Genomic DNA, 16,971 nt, shown 5'->3' with positions numbered 1-16,971 from the left:
AGGTACACAGGAAAGAAATTAGGGTACCTAATGGGGAACTGCACAAGATCACAAAGTCCATGAGACAGGGAGAGATGGGTTACTGCAGTAGAGGCTTAAAATAGAAATCCAGGTCTAATCAGGAAGTGAATATTATTTCTACCATTCCTAAGGAATTTTATTTATAGGACAAGTTTTCAGAGGGGCTGATAATTCTAAAAATAGTGATTTCTTTTCTTCAAAATTCATTTCATGGTCATATTGGATTTATTGAAGTATCTGAAGATGAGACAAATTTTTTAATTTGTTAGTGCAAAATACAGAACTACAGACATACAAGTTTGACTGTGATAGTGTTAGCAAGAATACTCAAATAGTTATTTTTATTAGAATGGTGGACTTCTTAGAGCTTTCATGACAACACCCGAAAAGAAGCTGAGTAAAATAACTATTGGGGACAGGCATTTAGAGAAAACCAAGGAGGAAAAAAAAATAATAAATTAGGTAGCTCATTTATCTAAGGGAATGAGTACACTGTCTGATTATAAACACTGTTTTCCTTTGCAGTACACCTTGCCAGTGTTGTTGGACACAGCTGTACAGATTCTTCGAGGGAAGGGCAGTATTCCTTTCTCTATGCTCCAAACACTGTTGAAGCTTATAGTCCTAATGTTTAGTACACTGCTGCTTGTAGTTGTCAGAGTCCAGGTTATCCAGTCTCAACTTCCAGTGTTTACAAGGTAATAATAGTGTGTCTCTTATTTGCAGACACTGATAAATAATATGTGGCTTAATGAGGTCTGAGTGAAATGGCCAAAAATACATCAACTTAAGTGTTTATTAACTTATTTTAGTATTGATAAGCAATGACTGTACAATATTACATTTTTTGTGGAATTGATAAATGGTATATTTCGGTATCTGTTTACAAGAATGCCCAAAATATTGAGGTATCTGAGGAGGCATTCATTTTTGAAAACTTAGGGTTGTTAGTTCATCTTAGTAATTCAGAAATTAAATGTTTTATTGCTAAAGTATTTTTTATTGGCCATGTGTTTGAACCTTGGCTGAATAGTCCAAACCTCTTAACAAGTTTTTTTTCTTCTACGTACAAAATATGTTTTTGGTTTTAGGAATGTACTATGCAGAAAGCATGGTTGACTTCAGATACAGTGCATGAAGATAAGTGTATATAAATAATGTTAAAACTGAAAAAGTAATTTATTTTAAAAATGTGTGAGTAATGTAGAAATAAAAGAGTCTAATGTTTTCCCTGGGAAATACGGCAAACTATTAAAAACATGAGCAAGGACCACTGAACCTAACTTAAGGTGTAAATCATTTTGTTTCTTCAAACTTACATTGATTATATCCCAAACCAGTTTCTTAAATTTGGAGGAGGCCCTGGTCCATGCCAAGGTGAATCATCATGCATAGTTCACAAGTTACACCCCTGACAATTGCAGGAAGATTAGGATATTGTACATGTTTGTAATTGGTAGTTCTAGCTATGAATCTAAAGCTTGCTGGTTTCTGAGTTCAAAGCAGATGAAGACCACTTTTTTCATTAAAAGTTTCTTTTTTGCCTTTCTTTTGATTTAGGTTTGATAACCCAGCTGCTGTTAGTCCATCCCCAGCAAGACAGCTGACTTTCAACTACCTCCTCCCTGTAAATGCTTGGCTTCTTCTCAACCCATCAGAATTATGCTGTGACTGGACAATGGGAACTATTCCTCTCGTGGAGTCTTTGTTAGATGTTAGAAATATTGCCACCCTTACCTTCTTTTGCTTTCTGGGATCTTTGATTGTCTTCAGTCTCCGATATCCTGGGGATTCCTCCAAGACTGTATTGATGGTATGAATGATGCATTCTTTTTGTCCTTATAAGAGTGTAGGTGGCTCAGGTTGTTTGGTCACATGTCTAGTCTGCTGTGACCTGGAGATACTACATGCATCTCCTTTTGGACTAGAATGAATGCATAAGAAAAGAGGAAAATTGTTGCAGCAACAAAACTTAAATTCCAATGAAGTATGTGATGTTCAGGGATGAGATGAAGAAGAATAGACAAGAGATGAGATAAATATGCCCCTTGTTACGTATTTGCAAAACTGTAATGCAGCCTTTCTCAGGTATTCAGAACTCAACTAGCAAATGGGAGTTTTCAGTAGAACTTTAATACGTTTTAAGGATTGCAGTGCATTTCCATCCTGCAAACTCTCTACCTTATTTAAATGTCAGTAGTAGGCATGCTGTGTATTTAGCAAGTGACTTGGTTTTCTTTCTTGTAAGTATAAAAGAAAAGGATATATTTTGGCATTTAGGAAATACAAGTTTTCCTCTTTTGTTGTTCTTTTAACAAAGGCACTCTTCTGTAGTCTCTTCCATATTCTAAGGAAAAACTAATTTTCTCAACCTGTAAGATCAGTTCATGTTTTTCAGTATTATATGACCTTAAAACTGAAATGGATTAACAGGAAATAGTATTTTGGAGGAAAGGGAAAGGAGCAAATGAGCTGGTAATTTTTCATCCAAACCAAATCATCTTTTTGATTGCTTCCATTGCAAATTTTCACAAGATTAATGATTACCTGATACCATGTTTTTTATTAAATCAGTGATGCAATTATGTGTACAACAAACCTGCATGCATAGATCTTAGTCTGCTTCAAAAATAATGTACTTTTTTTAATACGTAACTCAGCCAAGAAAAGTTTCAGTTGGATGGGAATATTTATGCGCATCTTTAAGACTAAGGATTTCTTTGCTAATCAGCTGACAAACTTTGATGCACTTCAGAGACTTAACGTTGTAGTTCTGACTCATGGTTTTTCTTGTCTTGTCACTAAAGCGAGGCAGTTTGTTTCACTAGAAAATCTGTGAAAATCACCTGTAGTATTGCTGATGACACCTCTTGGCCTCAATTTGGAAACTATGCACGAAGAAAAGAAACCTATCGTATTGATACAATAAATGTGCAAGGTGACATACCCAGAAAAAATGCTATAGTTTTACAGCACTTAAAAAATGTATAGGAGTAGTTTAATCTTCCCTCTTACATGAGCTGGAACAATTTTTCTCCAGTGCACTGATAGCAGTAGAAGTGTGTGTGGGGAATGATTCACTTTTTTTTTTTTTTTTTTTTTTTTTCATAAAACCGCTTTTAATTTTTTTTTCCCTACATTTCTGTTTACTCCCTACCCAGTAAAGCTCAGAAGAGGAAAGGTTTAATGGAATTGTCAGCATACATTGTTGTAAGTCAGTTACTTTTTGTTTGAGGATGGTGGTTTTATATTTGTTTTTATTATTCCAAGTGTTTTTTATAGGAAGGGTTTTCTGAGATCATTCACTCTGGCATGTGAGCCTCAATGTTGCTTAACACAGTATAAACCTTGTTTAATGAAAGTTGTTTTCCTTTAATATATACCTATGTTGTGTATATAACCTTCAGTCCGATGCTGATTTTTTTTCAGACATAATATCTAAGTGCCTGGAAGCTAATTTCTTAGGAAATGAGAATGCAATATTTTATATTAAAATTTAATTGTTATGTACTATAACATCCAACAGCACTGTAGGCCAAAGCCTATTTCTGCCTTCCAGGAAGCCATTAATGTCCTGATGTAGGCTGGATAGTCTGCCAAGATAGAGATGGGGAGAGAACAATTTCTTTCGGATGGCTTCTTAATCTGAATTCCTAGAGAAATCACAGTACCATCTTTAAAGTGAAGAAAGTGAATCTTTACTTAGTGATAATAATTTACACAGATGATAGCAATGTTCCAGATAACGATGTTGAATTACTAGTTTTTTAAAAAATGTTTCCACACTTGGTTCTCAGTTCTGCCAATAAAGGCCTGAATTTGTGCAGGTCAAAATAAACTACTGCCCTGGCAGGTTATGAATTCTATGTGCTGTCTATATGGATATATGTCTATATGCTATTAGTATAACGGTGGCTTCGTCACAGTTGGTACCATGATTGACTGCACTCTAATGAGTGTCACTCCAAAGGACTATAAAGGGCTTTGTAAAGAGGTTCTGCTATTACAAACCTCTAGCATGTTGTGGCTCTTCCACTAGCTCAGTGAGACCTGAGGTGTGATGCTGAAACCTGATCTAAGGGAAAAGTCTCAAGTTCCTTTTGTTCATGAGATCAGAAAAGGTACAACTTTAGACCTGCTGCAGAATTGAAGACGCTTATTTGGACGTTGGAGGAAAAAAAAAAAAATGCAAAAAAGAGGGATCCAAAATGCAAAAGTGAAGGGAGGTCACAAGTATGTGTGAACATGTCTTTGCTGATGTGGATATGGATTTGGTGCTGTACTCTGTGAGGGACAAGACAGAAGAATCGATTCCTTCTCCCACTCCCTCAAGTGCCAGTGGACATTCCACAGTTCTCCCCAAGTACAGTCTCACAGCATGAACTCATTACTGGGAGATGCAAAAGTTGAAGGACTCATTTTCAGTCAGTTTTCATCTGTTTTATACCAGTCATCTCCAGAAAAAAACAACTCCGGTAAGTAGGTACTTTGTGTTTCATTTTGTCATATTTTAATTTTTGCCATAGGTTCTAAAATTGTCTTTTCAAAATAATAGAACTAGGAGAGGACAAAACACATAAATTGCTTTTTTTCTAACCAATTGACAATGTTAAACTAACAAAAAATGGGTTTGTGTATTATAAACACATGCTTTGGCAGATTGATGTCATTATGCTGCTTGAAGTAATCAATTATTGTTATATTAGTAAAGGACATGCACTGGAAACAGTGTATGAGCAGTTAAATTCTCTTATAGTTTTTGTTTACTTATCCTTGTGAACAGTCAAGTAACTTGTCTGTCAGACTAAGTGACCTTTGTAAGTAGGTTACACTACACATACTGAAAATGTTGAGTACTATGAATAGTACTGATCTAGAATTGCTTTGGTGGCTTTTCAGGTTTCAGAATCAAGCTGCGATCATGGCCTGCCTTTGTTCATAGAATTTCTTGGGTTTAGACATTCCTTTGTTGGCTGGCGAAATTTAATGAAAGCTTTTTAGGATTTTTTGATATTTGCTGTCCCAAACAAGGGTGCTTTACCTCCGTTCTGACAAGACAGCACTCCATGCTACTCAGCCACAAATTTTTGTGGTTTGTTGCTGTGCAAATGTCAGGAAAAGACAGGTATCCTTAGGCTTCTGGCAGTAAGTTTTTAACACTTTTAAGTATCATGCCAAGACATCAGTACTTCTAAATATAAAAATATTTATTTCTCTACTTCCTATGCTTACACCTCACTCAGGCTTTGAAATATTTCTTTGTGAACTGAACTGGTTACTTAGCAGTTCAGATATTCTTCATAGCTTATGGTCGTATTTTAGTTTTGTCGTACGCTTTTTTCTTCCTTCGTACTTTAATGGTTTCTTTCTCTTTTTTTGTTTGTTTTTTTTTCAGTTGCCTTGACCAGGATATTTTTTTGAATGGAGCCTCTGAATCTGCTGCATGATGAAAAGAAAGAATAAATGAACAGAGGAGAACTCATTTTTATCTGCACTAGGGCTTTGAGTCTATTGCCCAAGAAATTGTACTTGAAGGACAGTGTGCTAAGGAGAGGCAAAAGGATGTAAAGAGAAGTTCAGCAAAACATTGTGTAATGTTTGGCATCAGAGGAATTGCACAGAGCAGAACGTGCAAAAACCTTTTTATTAGATGCCTAGATCATAAGCACTCAGTGGAGACCAACCATTTGCTGTATCAGCTGCAGAATCCTTTCCACTCAAACCCGTTGGAAAGAACCGGCTTTCACTATACATGAGTTGACCTCACGGGGCTGTGGGACTGATGTCCTTACTATATTAAAAACAAACCAAAACAAACTGCATGTTTTTGAGCAATAATATGAAACAATTTTTTTTTTTAAATCTGACTTCTTCAAATCAGTTTATCAGAAGATTTCATAAAATAAGTTAATTCATTTAAGCCTATGTACAAGCCTTATGTGCATTATAAAGCTAAATACAGTTTATTCACATCGCAGTAAAAACATTTGCAAAACAGCACATTGTTTGCTAAAGCACACTTGGAATGTGCTTTTGTACATTTTCTTTTGTACTGACAAATGCATTTGGCTGCTCAAAACAATGAAATACGGAATGATACCCTCGCTTCTCATAATACACTCCCAAAAGTTGTGAAGGCATTTGCTATAACTAAATTAAAATCTGATACAGAGGACTGACTAGGGGATAGCATGATAAATCCTGCATTTCAAAGTGGATTACAAAAATCTATTATAGAGTTCTGTGTTGAGGCTTTTACTTTTACAGATTGGTAGGTGCTCTATAGGGAGCGTGTTTTATAAAAATATAAAGGAGAAAGAGGAATGTGAAATGGCATTAAATTAAATTTTGTTCCCAGGTAATCAACATATTCTCTATATTGTCCTTGTGATTTCTTCAAGGTGCAATTATGTATTTTCATGTAGCTTAATGAATTTCTGTGGATCAGCTGAGCCATGTTAATGATCCATGTGTATATTCTTGGCCCCTTGAAATATGAGCTAAACCTTACCTGAAGTTTTAAATCAGTGTTGCATTTTTATCTATGAAATTCTAGATTGACTTTCAAGCTGGATGTGTTAACTATTTTAGCTTGGAAAAGGCAGTTGAAGTTACACTTAAATCTGGACAGAACATGACAACCAGTTGTATTGAAAATTTGTAGAAAATTCCTCTTTCTTTTTTTCTTCAAAGAAACTTTCCATTTCTGTAGGGGTCTTATTTTTTTGTAACTCGGAGGCCAGGTCTTTTGAAATAATTATTTAAGTCTTTTCTGGTACCAGAGATGGTAAACTGCTATTTAACAATCACTCAGGGCTTAAAGCAAATGGTCATGTCCACTTCCTTTGCAGCAGGTGGATTTCTCTGTCTTTTAATAGACACACCTTTTGTTAAGATGTCTGCCACCAACCTAGGAGCTGCAATTATGCAGTTCTTAAGTTCCTTGTCATTTTAGATATTTTGGGGTGCCCTTAGTGAACTCTCCAAACACTGATGTTTATTCAGTGGTTGATTCTGATTGTCTGATTGTTTTTTCTCCACATATTTTCCAGAAACTAAAAATGGATTTTATTGTGTTGTAAAAATAACTGCTTTGTGCATCGTGTACGCTGGTATAAATTTGTAATTGGTATAAAAGATAATGTTCAAGGTTCTCAGACTGTCATGGTTTTGTATGTGGAACTCATTAAAACAGTTTTGAATTTGATCTGTTGATCCTAGTGTTTTGTCATACAGCTACTCTTTTCTGTGGTATAGAAAAACAAATACACTTTTAGGGCCTTAAGTATGGAGTAGTGTCATTTGCAGGTTGAAACTTGCTATGCTCAGAGTAGTATCGGTTTAAAACAGATCTTAATGTTTAAAATTTAAAAAAAAAAACCTCTATGTATGTCTGTTTTTCTGGGGTTGTTTTTTGTAATTGCTTCGTAATTTGTTTTTTGGGTACAGTTTGTCACTACCCAATCTTAATTACTAATTCATTCTTTTCTAGGCCCTCTGCTTAATAGTGCTACCATTCATTCCCGCATCAAACCTCTTTTTTCCTGTTGGATTCGTAGTAGCAGAACGGGTGTTGTATGTTCCTAGTATGGGATTCTGCATTTTAGTAGCACATGGATGGAAGAAATTATCAAATAAAAGGTAAGGTAGTGTTACCTATGACTGGTTTAACTCATCGTCTCAATCTTATAAAAATAACCATACTTAAAACTGCAAGCTTTGCCAGTAGAGCTTTAACCAGTATGAATATATTACGTTATAGCATTTACTCTGATTCAAGCTCTTAAAGAACACAGAATAATGACCAAGAAACCATTTGGCAGTCATGAATAAATGACAAGGAAGTTCTGAGGAGACTGGTGGATTATTCTGAGGATATTATAATGTTTATTTAAAATATGTGCACATACACACACGTATTCACATATATTTTATATATTTTTTATTTTGTATATATATAAGCATATATATATATATTTAAAAATCAACAGACTGCACCAAACGTTTTTAGAATGAGGTGTAACTGAGAATACACATTGCTACAATTTGCCATTCACAAATATGGTCCTCAGTTCATTTGCCTTCTACAATATGAGATACTTATTCTAGTATAAATTAGAGTTGTTTGTGTGCTTATAACAAATCTTTGTTTGTTTTATTTAATAGTGTGCTAAGAAAAATTTCTTGGGTTTGTTTGGCTACGGTACTGTTCACTCATGCCTTAAAAACACTGCACAGAAACTGGGATTGGGAGTCGGAGTACACATTGTTTATGTCAGCTTTAAAGGTACTGTATTCTATTTGAAAAGGATAATGGAAAGTTTGTGTTGCTGTTCTCCAAAAAGCTGCAGTAGAGCATGATAAAAATGGAGAGAAATGATGCTTGTCTTACCACTTCTATTCCTACATTGGCAGCATTAGCATCTAATTAGTTGCTTTTGGAAATGCTCTAAAAGCGATGTGGTGCACATACGGGAATTCATGTGCAAGAAATAAATGATTTTTTTTTTCTTGCGTTAAAGCAGTTGAATGTATTCTCTTGTCTGAATGAAAGCATGATATGTTTGAGTACAAAAATCTACAAAAAGTTTGATGCATGGAATATTATTTTCAATGTGCAGATGGCATGATAGGATAGTTTATACAATATCCCATAACAATTCAAATGAATTTTAAAACATTTGGTATTTCTAGGGGAAAATAACTAAAATAAATGGATGTTGAGCAACAAGTTCAATGTAATCATTCTGTATGCAGTGTTAGTTTTATTCTTTACATATAGCAGCTTGATGAAATCTGTCATTTGCTGTCCATTTTTACATCTTAAAGACATAGTTAAAAGAAAATCAGTTATTACGCAATTTCAGCTTAATACCTTATGCATCAGTATCTTTTTTCCTGTTTGTAGGTAAATAAGAACAATGCAAAACTGTGGAACAATGTGGGGCATGCGTTAGAAAATGAAAAGAATTTTGAAAGAGCTCTGCAATTCTTCATACAAGCCACACAAGTCCAACCAGGTAAAAGCTTTGACTGGTTGCCGTTGAGTGGTATCTCTGCACTCCTAGTATTTCAGTATGCTTAGCTTATTTAAAATCTTCTTAATGATCTGTTTTTCTCCAACTGAACATCAGACAATGTCATACACTAAGTTACTTGGTCCACAGTTTTTGGAGATTAACTCAGTCATCTGTCTATAAAAGCATGCAAAGACTTTCCATTTAAAACTATTATTTGGATGACATTTTTTCTGAATTAACTTAAATGGTAATTTCTTATGAAACAATTGTTATTTTTCTTATTTAAAACTAAGGAGGTGTATCAAAAATCAAAAAATGAGAGAGTACCAAAGTGCACATTTACTCTGTTTTACATATTGTTGCAAAAAAAGTTCTAGGTAGTACTGGACAACCTTTCCTTTTTCCTTTTAGAAGCCTAACAAATCACCTTCAATTTATGTGCCCCTACTATAGCAAGAGATTAAAGATAGATATGTGGAAGTATTACCTCAAATTTTTTAACAGTTTTCAAGTAACTTTATAATCCATGGTTAAATTATTAGCTTCATAATTATGTTGAAAAATAATACAGAAATGCTTTTCTTTTTTGTTGGTCTTTATGCAGTAATTTTACTTCACGCGACTCTGAAGGCATAAGTATTTTCATGTGCATATACTCAGTGCATGGAAGTATTTAAAATTTCACTTTTTTTTTTATTATTAAGATGATATTGGTGCCCACATGAATGTAGGAAGAACTTACAAAAACTTAAACAAAACTAAGGAAGCTGAAGAATCATATATGATTGCTAAATCATTGATGCCTCAGGTAATTAGAAACTTTGTTTTATCTACCACCACAGGAGGGACCTACATTAATGATACATTTTTCAAATTCTTCCTGAAGCTCTGTGATGGTGTATACCAGTTGTTTAGGTTTTTTTTGAAATCTATCTATTAAAAGAGTAGGTTGTATACATTTATGGCTGTTAAAAAAAATGCCTCTTTTTTTGTGCTGAAATTGAGGATATAGAAGAAAGCAGCAGTTAAAAATGTACACGTACATTTTCTAGTCAGTGGGTTTATTTTCGCTTACAGCTAATACATTGATGATGACTGAGTTTCTGTGCCCTCAAGAGAAGGCTTAAATGCAGCATTGGAGGTGGGAGAAGGTAGCCACGGCAGCAACAAAAAAATCTTTGCCTGAACATACTTTTAAAAATCAGCAGTCCCTTGAGTAGAAGCATGGCATTAAAAAGTTTGTATTGTAAAACAGTATGAAGATTGTAGACGGATAAAGTATAAACAGTACAATAGTTGCAATGTCATAGCATTTTCATCTTTCATGACTACTTTTTATCTGCTATATCAGGGGCTGGTAAATCTTATTTACAGTTATCTTAGGCTGGAGGGCTAAAAAAGGGAACGAAAATGTCTGATAGAATGTAAATTTAGGCTTCAGGAAGTATCCTTTGTCTGAATGGGGAAAGTTTTGCAAGGTCTGGTTGTTTTGTAGTGGTGTTCTGCACGAGCCCAATTATGTAGTAACAGAACATAACTGATATCTTAAATATGATATTAAAGTCATCTATCTTTTCATAGAATTAAAGAAGAAAATATATTCTGTTTATATTTTGGTACGATTTTCTGGGAAAGAAGAATTGTTATTTGTAATCATTAAGAGCCTTCACACTAATGTCCAGTGATACCCTAAAAGAAATAATGCAGAATGAAGAGCGGATCTATACTGATTGTCTTTTATATTTTTCCTTATCTGTGTTTGGTACATATATTCTTTTTGACAGATTATTCCAGGTAAAAAGTATGCAGCAAGAGTTGCTCCTAACCATTTGAATGTCTATATCAATCTTGCAAACTTAATTCGAGCAAATGAATCTCGCCTTGAAGAAGCGGATCAATTATATCGACAAGCAATTAGTATGAGGCCAGATTTCAAGCAGGCTTACATCAGCAGGTATCTTTTCTAATTTTAGAGATACACATTCTGGAATAAACATTTATGTATTTGCAGTGCTATGAACAATTTTTACTTCATACAGTTGAATTAGCTGCTGGAATTCATTCCTTTCCAAATGAGAAGATGAAGATTTGGGGCAATAATCAATTATTCATTACAAGCCCTGTTCTTTTAAAGTCCTGCTGCAAATGGTGTGTTTCCACATAGGCTGTGTATTCAAACATTGTATAGCAAGATGCCATATTTCTTTGAGTCTCAAACTGAAATTTCTAATCTCCTAGTCTAGTTTTGAACTAAATAGCTTTTGAGCTTTCTTTATCCTTCTCTGTTAAAGGTGGTCCAGAAAATGAAGACTTAACTAAAAAGCACATAAATGTCAGCTAAATAGATGAGTAATGTCACTGTGGGTATTGAGGCTTCTGTTTGCTATTTTGTTAGTTATAATTCCCATTGGGACTTAGAGAGGTGCAAAGATGCCTAAACTATAGCTGTTGCAGTGTAGTTACAGAGCCAATATCAGGAACCCTTGATGACTTCTTTTTTTGGTTTTTGTCCTGCATACGTGTTTTCTGTGTACAGACTTCTGAGAGCTGAAAGCTTTCGGAATTACATGTAAAGAAGGTCCTGTATTGTTTTGTGTTTAAAATAAATAAAGAAAGAATGCTGTTATTTCACATCTACTGTCTATAGGAACGCAAACTTTTTTAAAAAAACCTGTCAATTATTTTTATATTAGTATGAATAAAAGTTGAAGATTAAATCTGATTCTTCAACAGGGGAGAACTACTTTTAAAAATGAACAAACCTCTGAAAGCTAAGGAAGCTTATCTTAGAGCTCTAGAACTAGACAGAACCAATGCAGACCTGTGGTACAACTTGGCAATTGTTTACATTGAACTCAAAGATCCAACAGAAGCCCTGAAGAATTTCAACCGAGCGCTAGATCTCAACCCAACACATAAACTGGCATTATTCAACTCAGCGCTGCTAATGCAGGAATCTGGTATGTTAGTTGTACTTTATATGAATATTTGCATTTATAGGATCCATAGTATTTAATTTCTTTTAACGAACTGTTTAATTTCTGGAAAGCAGAACTTCGTAGCATCATTGAAGAAGAAACTGTATTGTAATAGTTAACTTTGTAATTCATTAATAGTGTATGGAATTTGTGCAAAGTGTACATATACCTTAGCTGATATGCATCTTTAATACAAGTGCTATTTTCCAGTATAACATCTTATACATATAAAAAGTGTTACACAAACATGTTCAAAATTGTGCCTATATAATCTTAAAAAGATCATATTTAGTAAAATATGTGTAATATATATGTTTTGCATTTATGTTGATTTATTTCATTCTCCATTGACTAAAAAATATAGCTGACTTCTGTGAGCTCTAAATGTAGCCCTAGGAAATGTGAATGTTTTCATAGGTTCCTCTGTAATACTACTAATTAGTATGAATTAAGTCAGATTTACATGAGTTTTTTTTTCATATGTGTAGCTTCTAGTTGTATGGGTAAGCATAAGTCTTTTGTGAATCAGGTGGTTGCAAAGAGTATTTGACAAGTGACCAATAAGGTTTGTTTTGCTTTTGTTGGGCTAGAAAACTACCCCTCAGACAGACATAATACAGAGTTGATTTGAGCTGATGCAAATAGATTATTATTCTCCATCTCTTCTCACGTTGTAAGTTAGGTGGTACAAGAAATGCCTTGTATCTTGTCTGTAGAGACACAAGGGGCTTCAAACAAGCAGAAGCATTAGCTATCTAGTATTCAATTCTTCATACGGGAAGGCGCAGCACTGTTTCGGGAGGTGAAAGAAGGCAGTTAAAATCAGGTCCTTGTTCCCTCTGTATGTCTGTCTGGAACTGCTTACTAAAATAAGTTCACTGGAGTATTCAGGAAAATAGCGCAGACTACAGGCTAGTCTAGCTTATCATAGTATTGTCAGATAAGTTTATTTTAGTATATCTTTTTCAAACTTTGATGCAAATTAAAATATGGGAGTTACAGATTTTATTGTTTGAGTGTTAGAAGATATTTTAGCCTGACTACATCTAAAATCACCCTATGCGATCTCTGCCTTTAAACTCTTTCAATCTGTCTTTAACAAAATGAGATGTTCTACCCCAAGCTTGCCTCTGTAAGCACTGGTTTGTCAGAACCAGTGTCTTCACTGCATTCTGGTTGCTCAACCATACATGAAAATAACTTCTCTTAAACTTGTAGAGACAGTATTTGTATCTATTATACCAAACCTAAATATAATTCAACAGATCATAGAATAATGGTGCTGACTTTGGCTACAAGTCAACTGTAAGTAGTTTCATTCTAAAAAGAAGGTAGGTGTCATTTACTTTTGCTGTTACGCAGCAATGATATAAAGTAGCATTTTAAACCCTTTCCCTTTAAACAGTTGTGTTAAAGATGTTACATTTTATTATGTATAAAAATTAGCATTTTACAAGCCTGGTCTAAAAATCCTTCAGAGTAAGTGAATCTGGAGTTAAATGTGTTTTCTGTCATTTAGGTGAAGCTCGGCTTAGACCAGAAGCTAAACAAAGACTGTTACATTACGTGAAAGAAGAACCACAGGATGCAAATGGGTACTTCAATTTGGGTATGCTGGCAATGGATGACAAAAAAGATACGGAAGCAGAGGCATGGATGAAGAAAGCCATAAGGTTACAGCCAAACTTCCGAAGTGCTTTGTTCAATTTGGCACTGCTTTATTCTCAGACAGGAAAAGAATTGATGGCTTTGCCCGTCCTGGAAGACCTACTGAGATACTACCCTGATCATACCAAAGGTCTGATTTTGAAAGGAGATATCCTTATGAACCAAAAGAAGGATATTGTTGGAGCAAAGATGTGTTTTGAGAAAATTTTGGAACTGGATCCCAACAATGTACAAGGGAAGCATAATCTTTGTGTGGTTTACTTCGAAGAACGAGACTTGATAAAAGCAGAGAAATGTTTGGTTGAAACGCTAGCACTGGCACCTCATGAAGAGTATATTCAGCGTCATCTAAACATAGTTAGAAGTAAAATTGCATCACTTGGTGCTACGGAGCAGTCATCACTTCCAGCAGACGGAACTGCAGCTGCAGAAGAAAAAAAAAAATCATTTCAAAATCTGAAAGAAGTAAAAAATGAGCAGAAAACCACCCAAACAACAGTTGATAACAATAAAGGGCAATCGGAAAATAAGAAACGAACAGAGAAAAAACATACGGACAAAGAGACTCCCAAAAAGTCTACAAAAGAAATCAAAGACATTGAGAAAAAGAGAGTTGCTGCTTTGAAAAGACTAGAAGAGATTGAACGTATATTAAATGGTGAATAGTCTTTTATCGTGTCACAATACAATAAGGGGAGAATACTATTTTTAATTATCGTTTAATATGTGATCCAACTGGAAAGTGGCCTCAGTGCTTGGAAAGTAGAAATAATGTTGACTGCATATCACTTAACAAGCAGCTAAAGGCATTACAATGCCTTATGTGAGAAAACCGCAACTTTTAAATATAATGTGGGGGATGGGTGGGAATCAAAGGACACAGGGTTGAGAATAATCTTAAATGCAGAATCCTAATAGTGAGAAAATAGCACTCCTAAAAGTCACTGGTAGTCAGGGATATTCAGTAACACTACTTCAAAGAATCAGTGAAAGAACTGAATGGAGAATTAATGGGATATACCAGACAGTGCTGCTTCCCCCCATACAAATCTGTTTGTATTAACATCTACGTTTCAGTTTACACATAATCAGTTTAAATCTTTCTAGACCTCTACTATACATGAAAAAGAGTTTTTGTTTGCATTATTTGTTTCCAGAACTTAACATAAAGTCATCAAAATGCCACTGGTTGTAGTATAGGAGGATGCAACAACACACTAAAATTTTCAGTTGTGTTCTAAATATGGAATGATAAAATAATATTTTAATTGTTCTTTACTGGCAATGCTAATGGTTTGTACTGGTTTACCTGTTAGAAATCCTCTGGTGCTCTTAAGATCTTTAGACTATGCTATTACTTTTAAAGGAAATGTGTGGTTTTTTTCTTCAACTGTCAATCATCTGGTTGTTTTTAAAAATTATACAAAAAAGGGTGGTTTTCTCACTTTTTCCCCGGTTCATTGAATGCTGATAAGCGCACTTTTGGTACAGTAACCAGTATGCTATGCAGTAGTCCTTGTTGACTTTGTATCAGTGGCTGTGGATTGACTCCTTGGTGTAGTAAATTCTTCCTTGTTTATAGCGAACTGGCTTTACTATTTCTGTTTCTGTCATTGGAATGGTATTTTTATTCTCATGAGTTTTTACAACACTAATACAAGCAATGATTGCTGAAGGCAGTGTGATAATAATTAAGCCACTGAATTTAGCAATGTTAACACAAGGAGATGTAGATAGTACCCTTCCAAATACTAAATTCTGTTGTTTTGATACTTTGTCATGGGTGTGTGGTTTTTATTAAATATTTATTTTGACTACTAAAATATTCCCATTTACACTTTTCCACTAGTGCATAATTTTAATTTCTTACATGAAATGAAAATCTTTGCAATTTCAGTGTTGCTTTTATCCTTGTGCAATGCATATATTTTTGTTGAAATACACTACCGATTACCTAAACCCTGTGTTTTCCTTACTTATGAGAAAGAAAAGAAGTGTAAGAGCTGGATTCAGTAATAATTTAATTAATCATTAAATCTAACTCTTACTCTTCATGTTTCGTCTTATTTCATGATGTAGAAGTATTCCTTAGCAACTCCACTGTTTAACCTTAATCCTTTCCGTAACTGCTCAACTTTCTGCCTCGGGCACTAATCCAGCTGTAAGATGTAATATTTATCTCTGTGGGAGGGATCTTAAATGGTTGAAGGCCTTGCATGGACCTTTTCTTTATTATGTATCATTTGTAACATTACCACAACGGTTGCTTCCATGGTAATAACTGGGTGGGGGGAAGTGGGTTTTAAAACAAAACGATTTAAAAGCTGCAGACAGGAACAGATACGTGGTGTGCAGCTGTTCTTGATACAAAAGTTTTAAGTGCTGCTTGTAGTGAAGTGCTCCCGGGTATCTATCCTGGGTATCTATTGACCACACCTTGAAAATTGCTGTTTTATCTTGTCTGTGAGTAACTCGGATACTTGTAGCTAAAATAGCTGGTATGTTGACCTTTAGAGAAACTTGAAGTTACATATTAAGTCTTCCCTACAAACTTTTTTTTTTTTTTTTTTTTTTTTTTTACAAAAGAATTAGCCATTGTTCTGGGTGATACAAAGGAATGTTCGTTTGAAAAGGAAAGGAAGCGAGTAGAAAGAAAAGGAACTTTCTGATGGACCAGGCCAGGATTCTCTTCTCTTTTATATCAAGAGCTCCCAGAATCCCATTGCCACGCCACTTTCATTCGATCTGTAAATTGAAGAGGGGAGGAAAGGCACATTCTTGTCCAAGTAGCTCTTCTTTAGGGACTAGCGAGAATTGTTAGATATATTGCTGCAAAGAGGTGCCATCAGGTTTAACTAACTAAAATCACCAGACTAATGTAAGCTGAAGGGTGCTGGAGGTAAGTCTTTCACTCTGTTATTAGGTACTGTGCCCTCTTTGTCTCTTTAAAATAAACTTTAGTAAAAGCAAGTGTTTTTGACTAATGTCAGTGTGCTGAGTTGTATTTAGCCTGTTAGGGTGTGTCAGCCATTTTAAAATTAAACTCTTGTGAGAAAAATGGTTCAGTAAATTGAAGTGGCATAACTTCTGAAAAATAATCAAAATGGCATTTTCTCATTGGAAAACTATCAAAGAGAATAATTTTGGCTTTGCTTGCGGATAGAACAGAATAATCAACAGGTATTTTTCCCCTTCCAATTCAACCTATCTTTTTTTTCTTCTCCCCACCATCCTCGTGCAAGAACACCATAAATGTAATCTCTTCAGAACTCCCAGTTTCACTA

General features: G+C 34.7%; 1 protein-coding gene across 1 annotated transcript in view; it reads left to right on the top strand.

The window, feature by feature from the left end:
• The window catches only part of TMTC3 (transmembrane and tetratricopeptide repeat containing 3), a 23,287-nt gene extending 8,934 nt beyond the window's left edge, over nt 1-14,353 (top strand). Inside the window, exons 6-14 of the mRNA XM_009882616.1 lie at nt 547-719; nt 1,582-1,834; nt 7,514-7,662; nt 8,188-8,308; nt 8,930-9,041; nt 9,746-9,849; nt 10,826-10,995; nt 11,775-12,001; nt 13,539-14,353. Coding sequence (XP_009880918.1) covers nt 547-719; nt 1,582-1,834; nt 7,514-7,662; nt 8,188-8,308; nt 8,930-9,041; nt 9,746-9,849; nt 10,826-10,995; nt 11,775-12,001; nt 13,539-14,353 — 2,124 coding nt within the window. The remainder of the gene's footprint in view (nt 1-546; nt 720-1,581; nt 1,835-7,513; nt 7,663-8,187; nt 8,309-8,929; nt 9,042-9,745; nt 9,850-10,825; nt 10,996-11,774; nt 12,002-13,538) is intronic.
• The last annotated feature ends 2,618 nt before the right edge of the window (nt 14,354-16,971 follow it).

This window comes from Charadrius vociferus, unplaced genomic scaffold, assembly GCF_000708025.1.
Source record: "Charadrius vociferus isolate BGI_N301 unplaced genomic scaffold, ASM70802v2 scaffold72, whole genome shotgun sequence".
Classification (NCBI taxonomy): domain Eukaryota; kingdom Metazoa; phylum Chordata; class Aves; order Charadriiformes; family Charadriidae; genus Charadrius; species Charadrius vociferus.
Note: the sequence above shows the minus strand (reverse complement) of the source record. Positions and strands in the feature narration are given on the sequence as shown.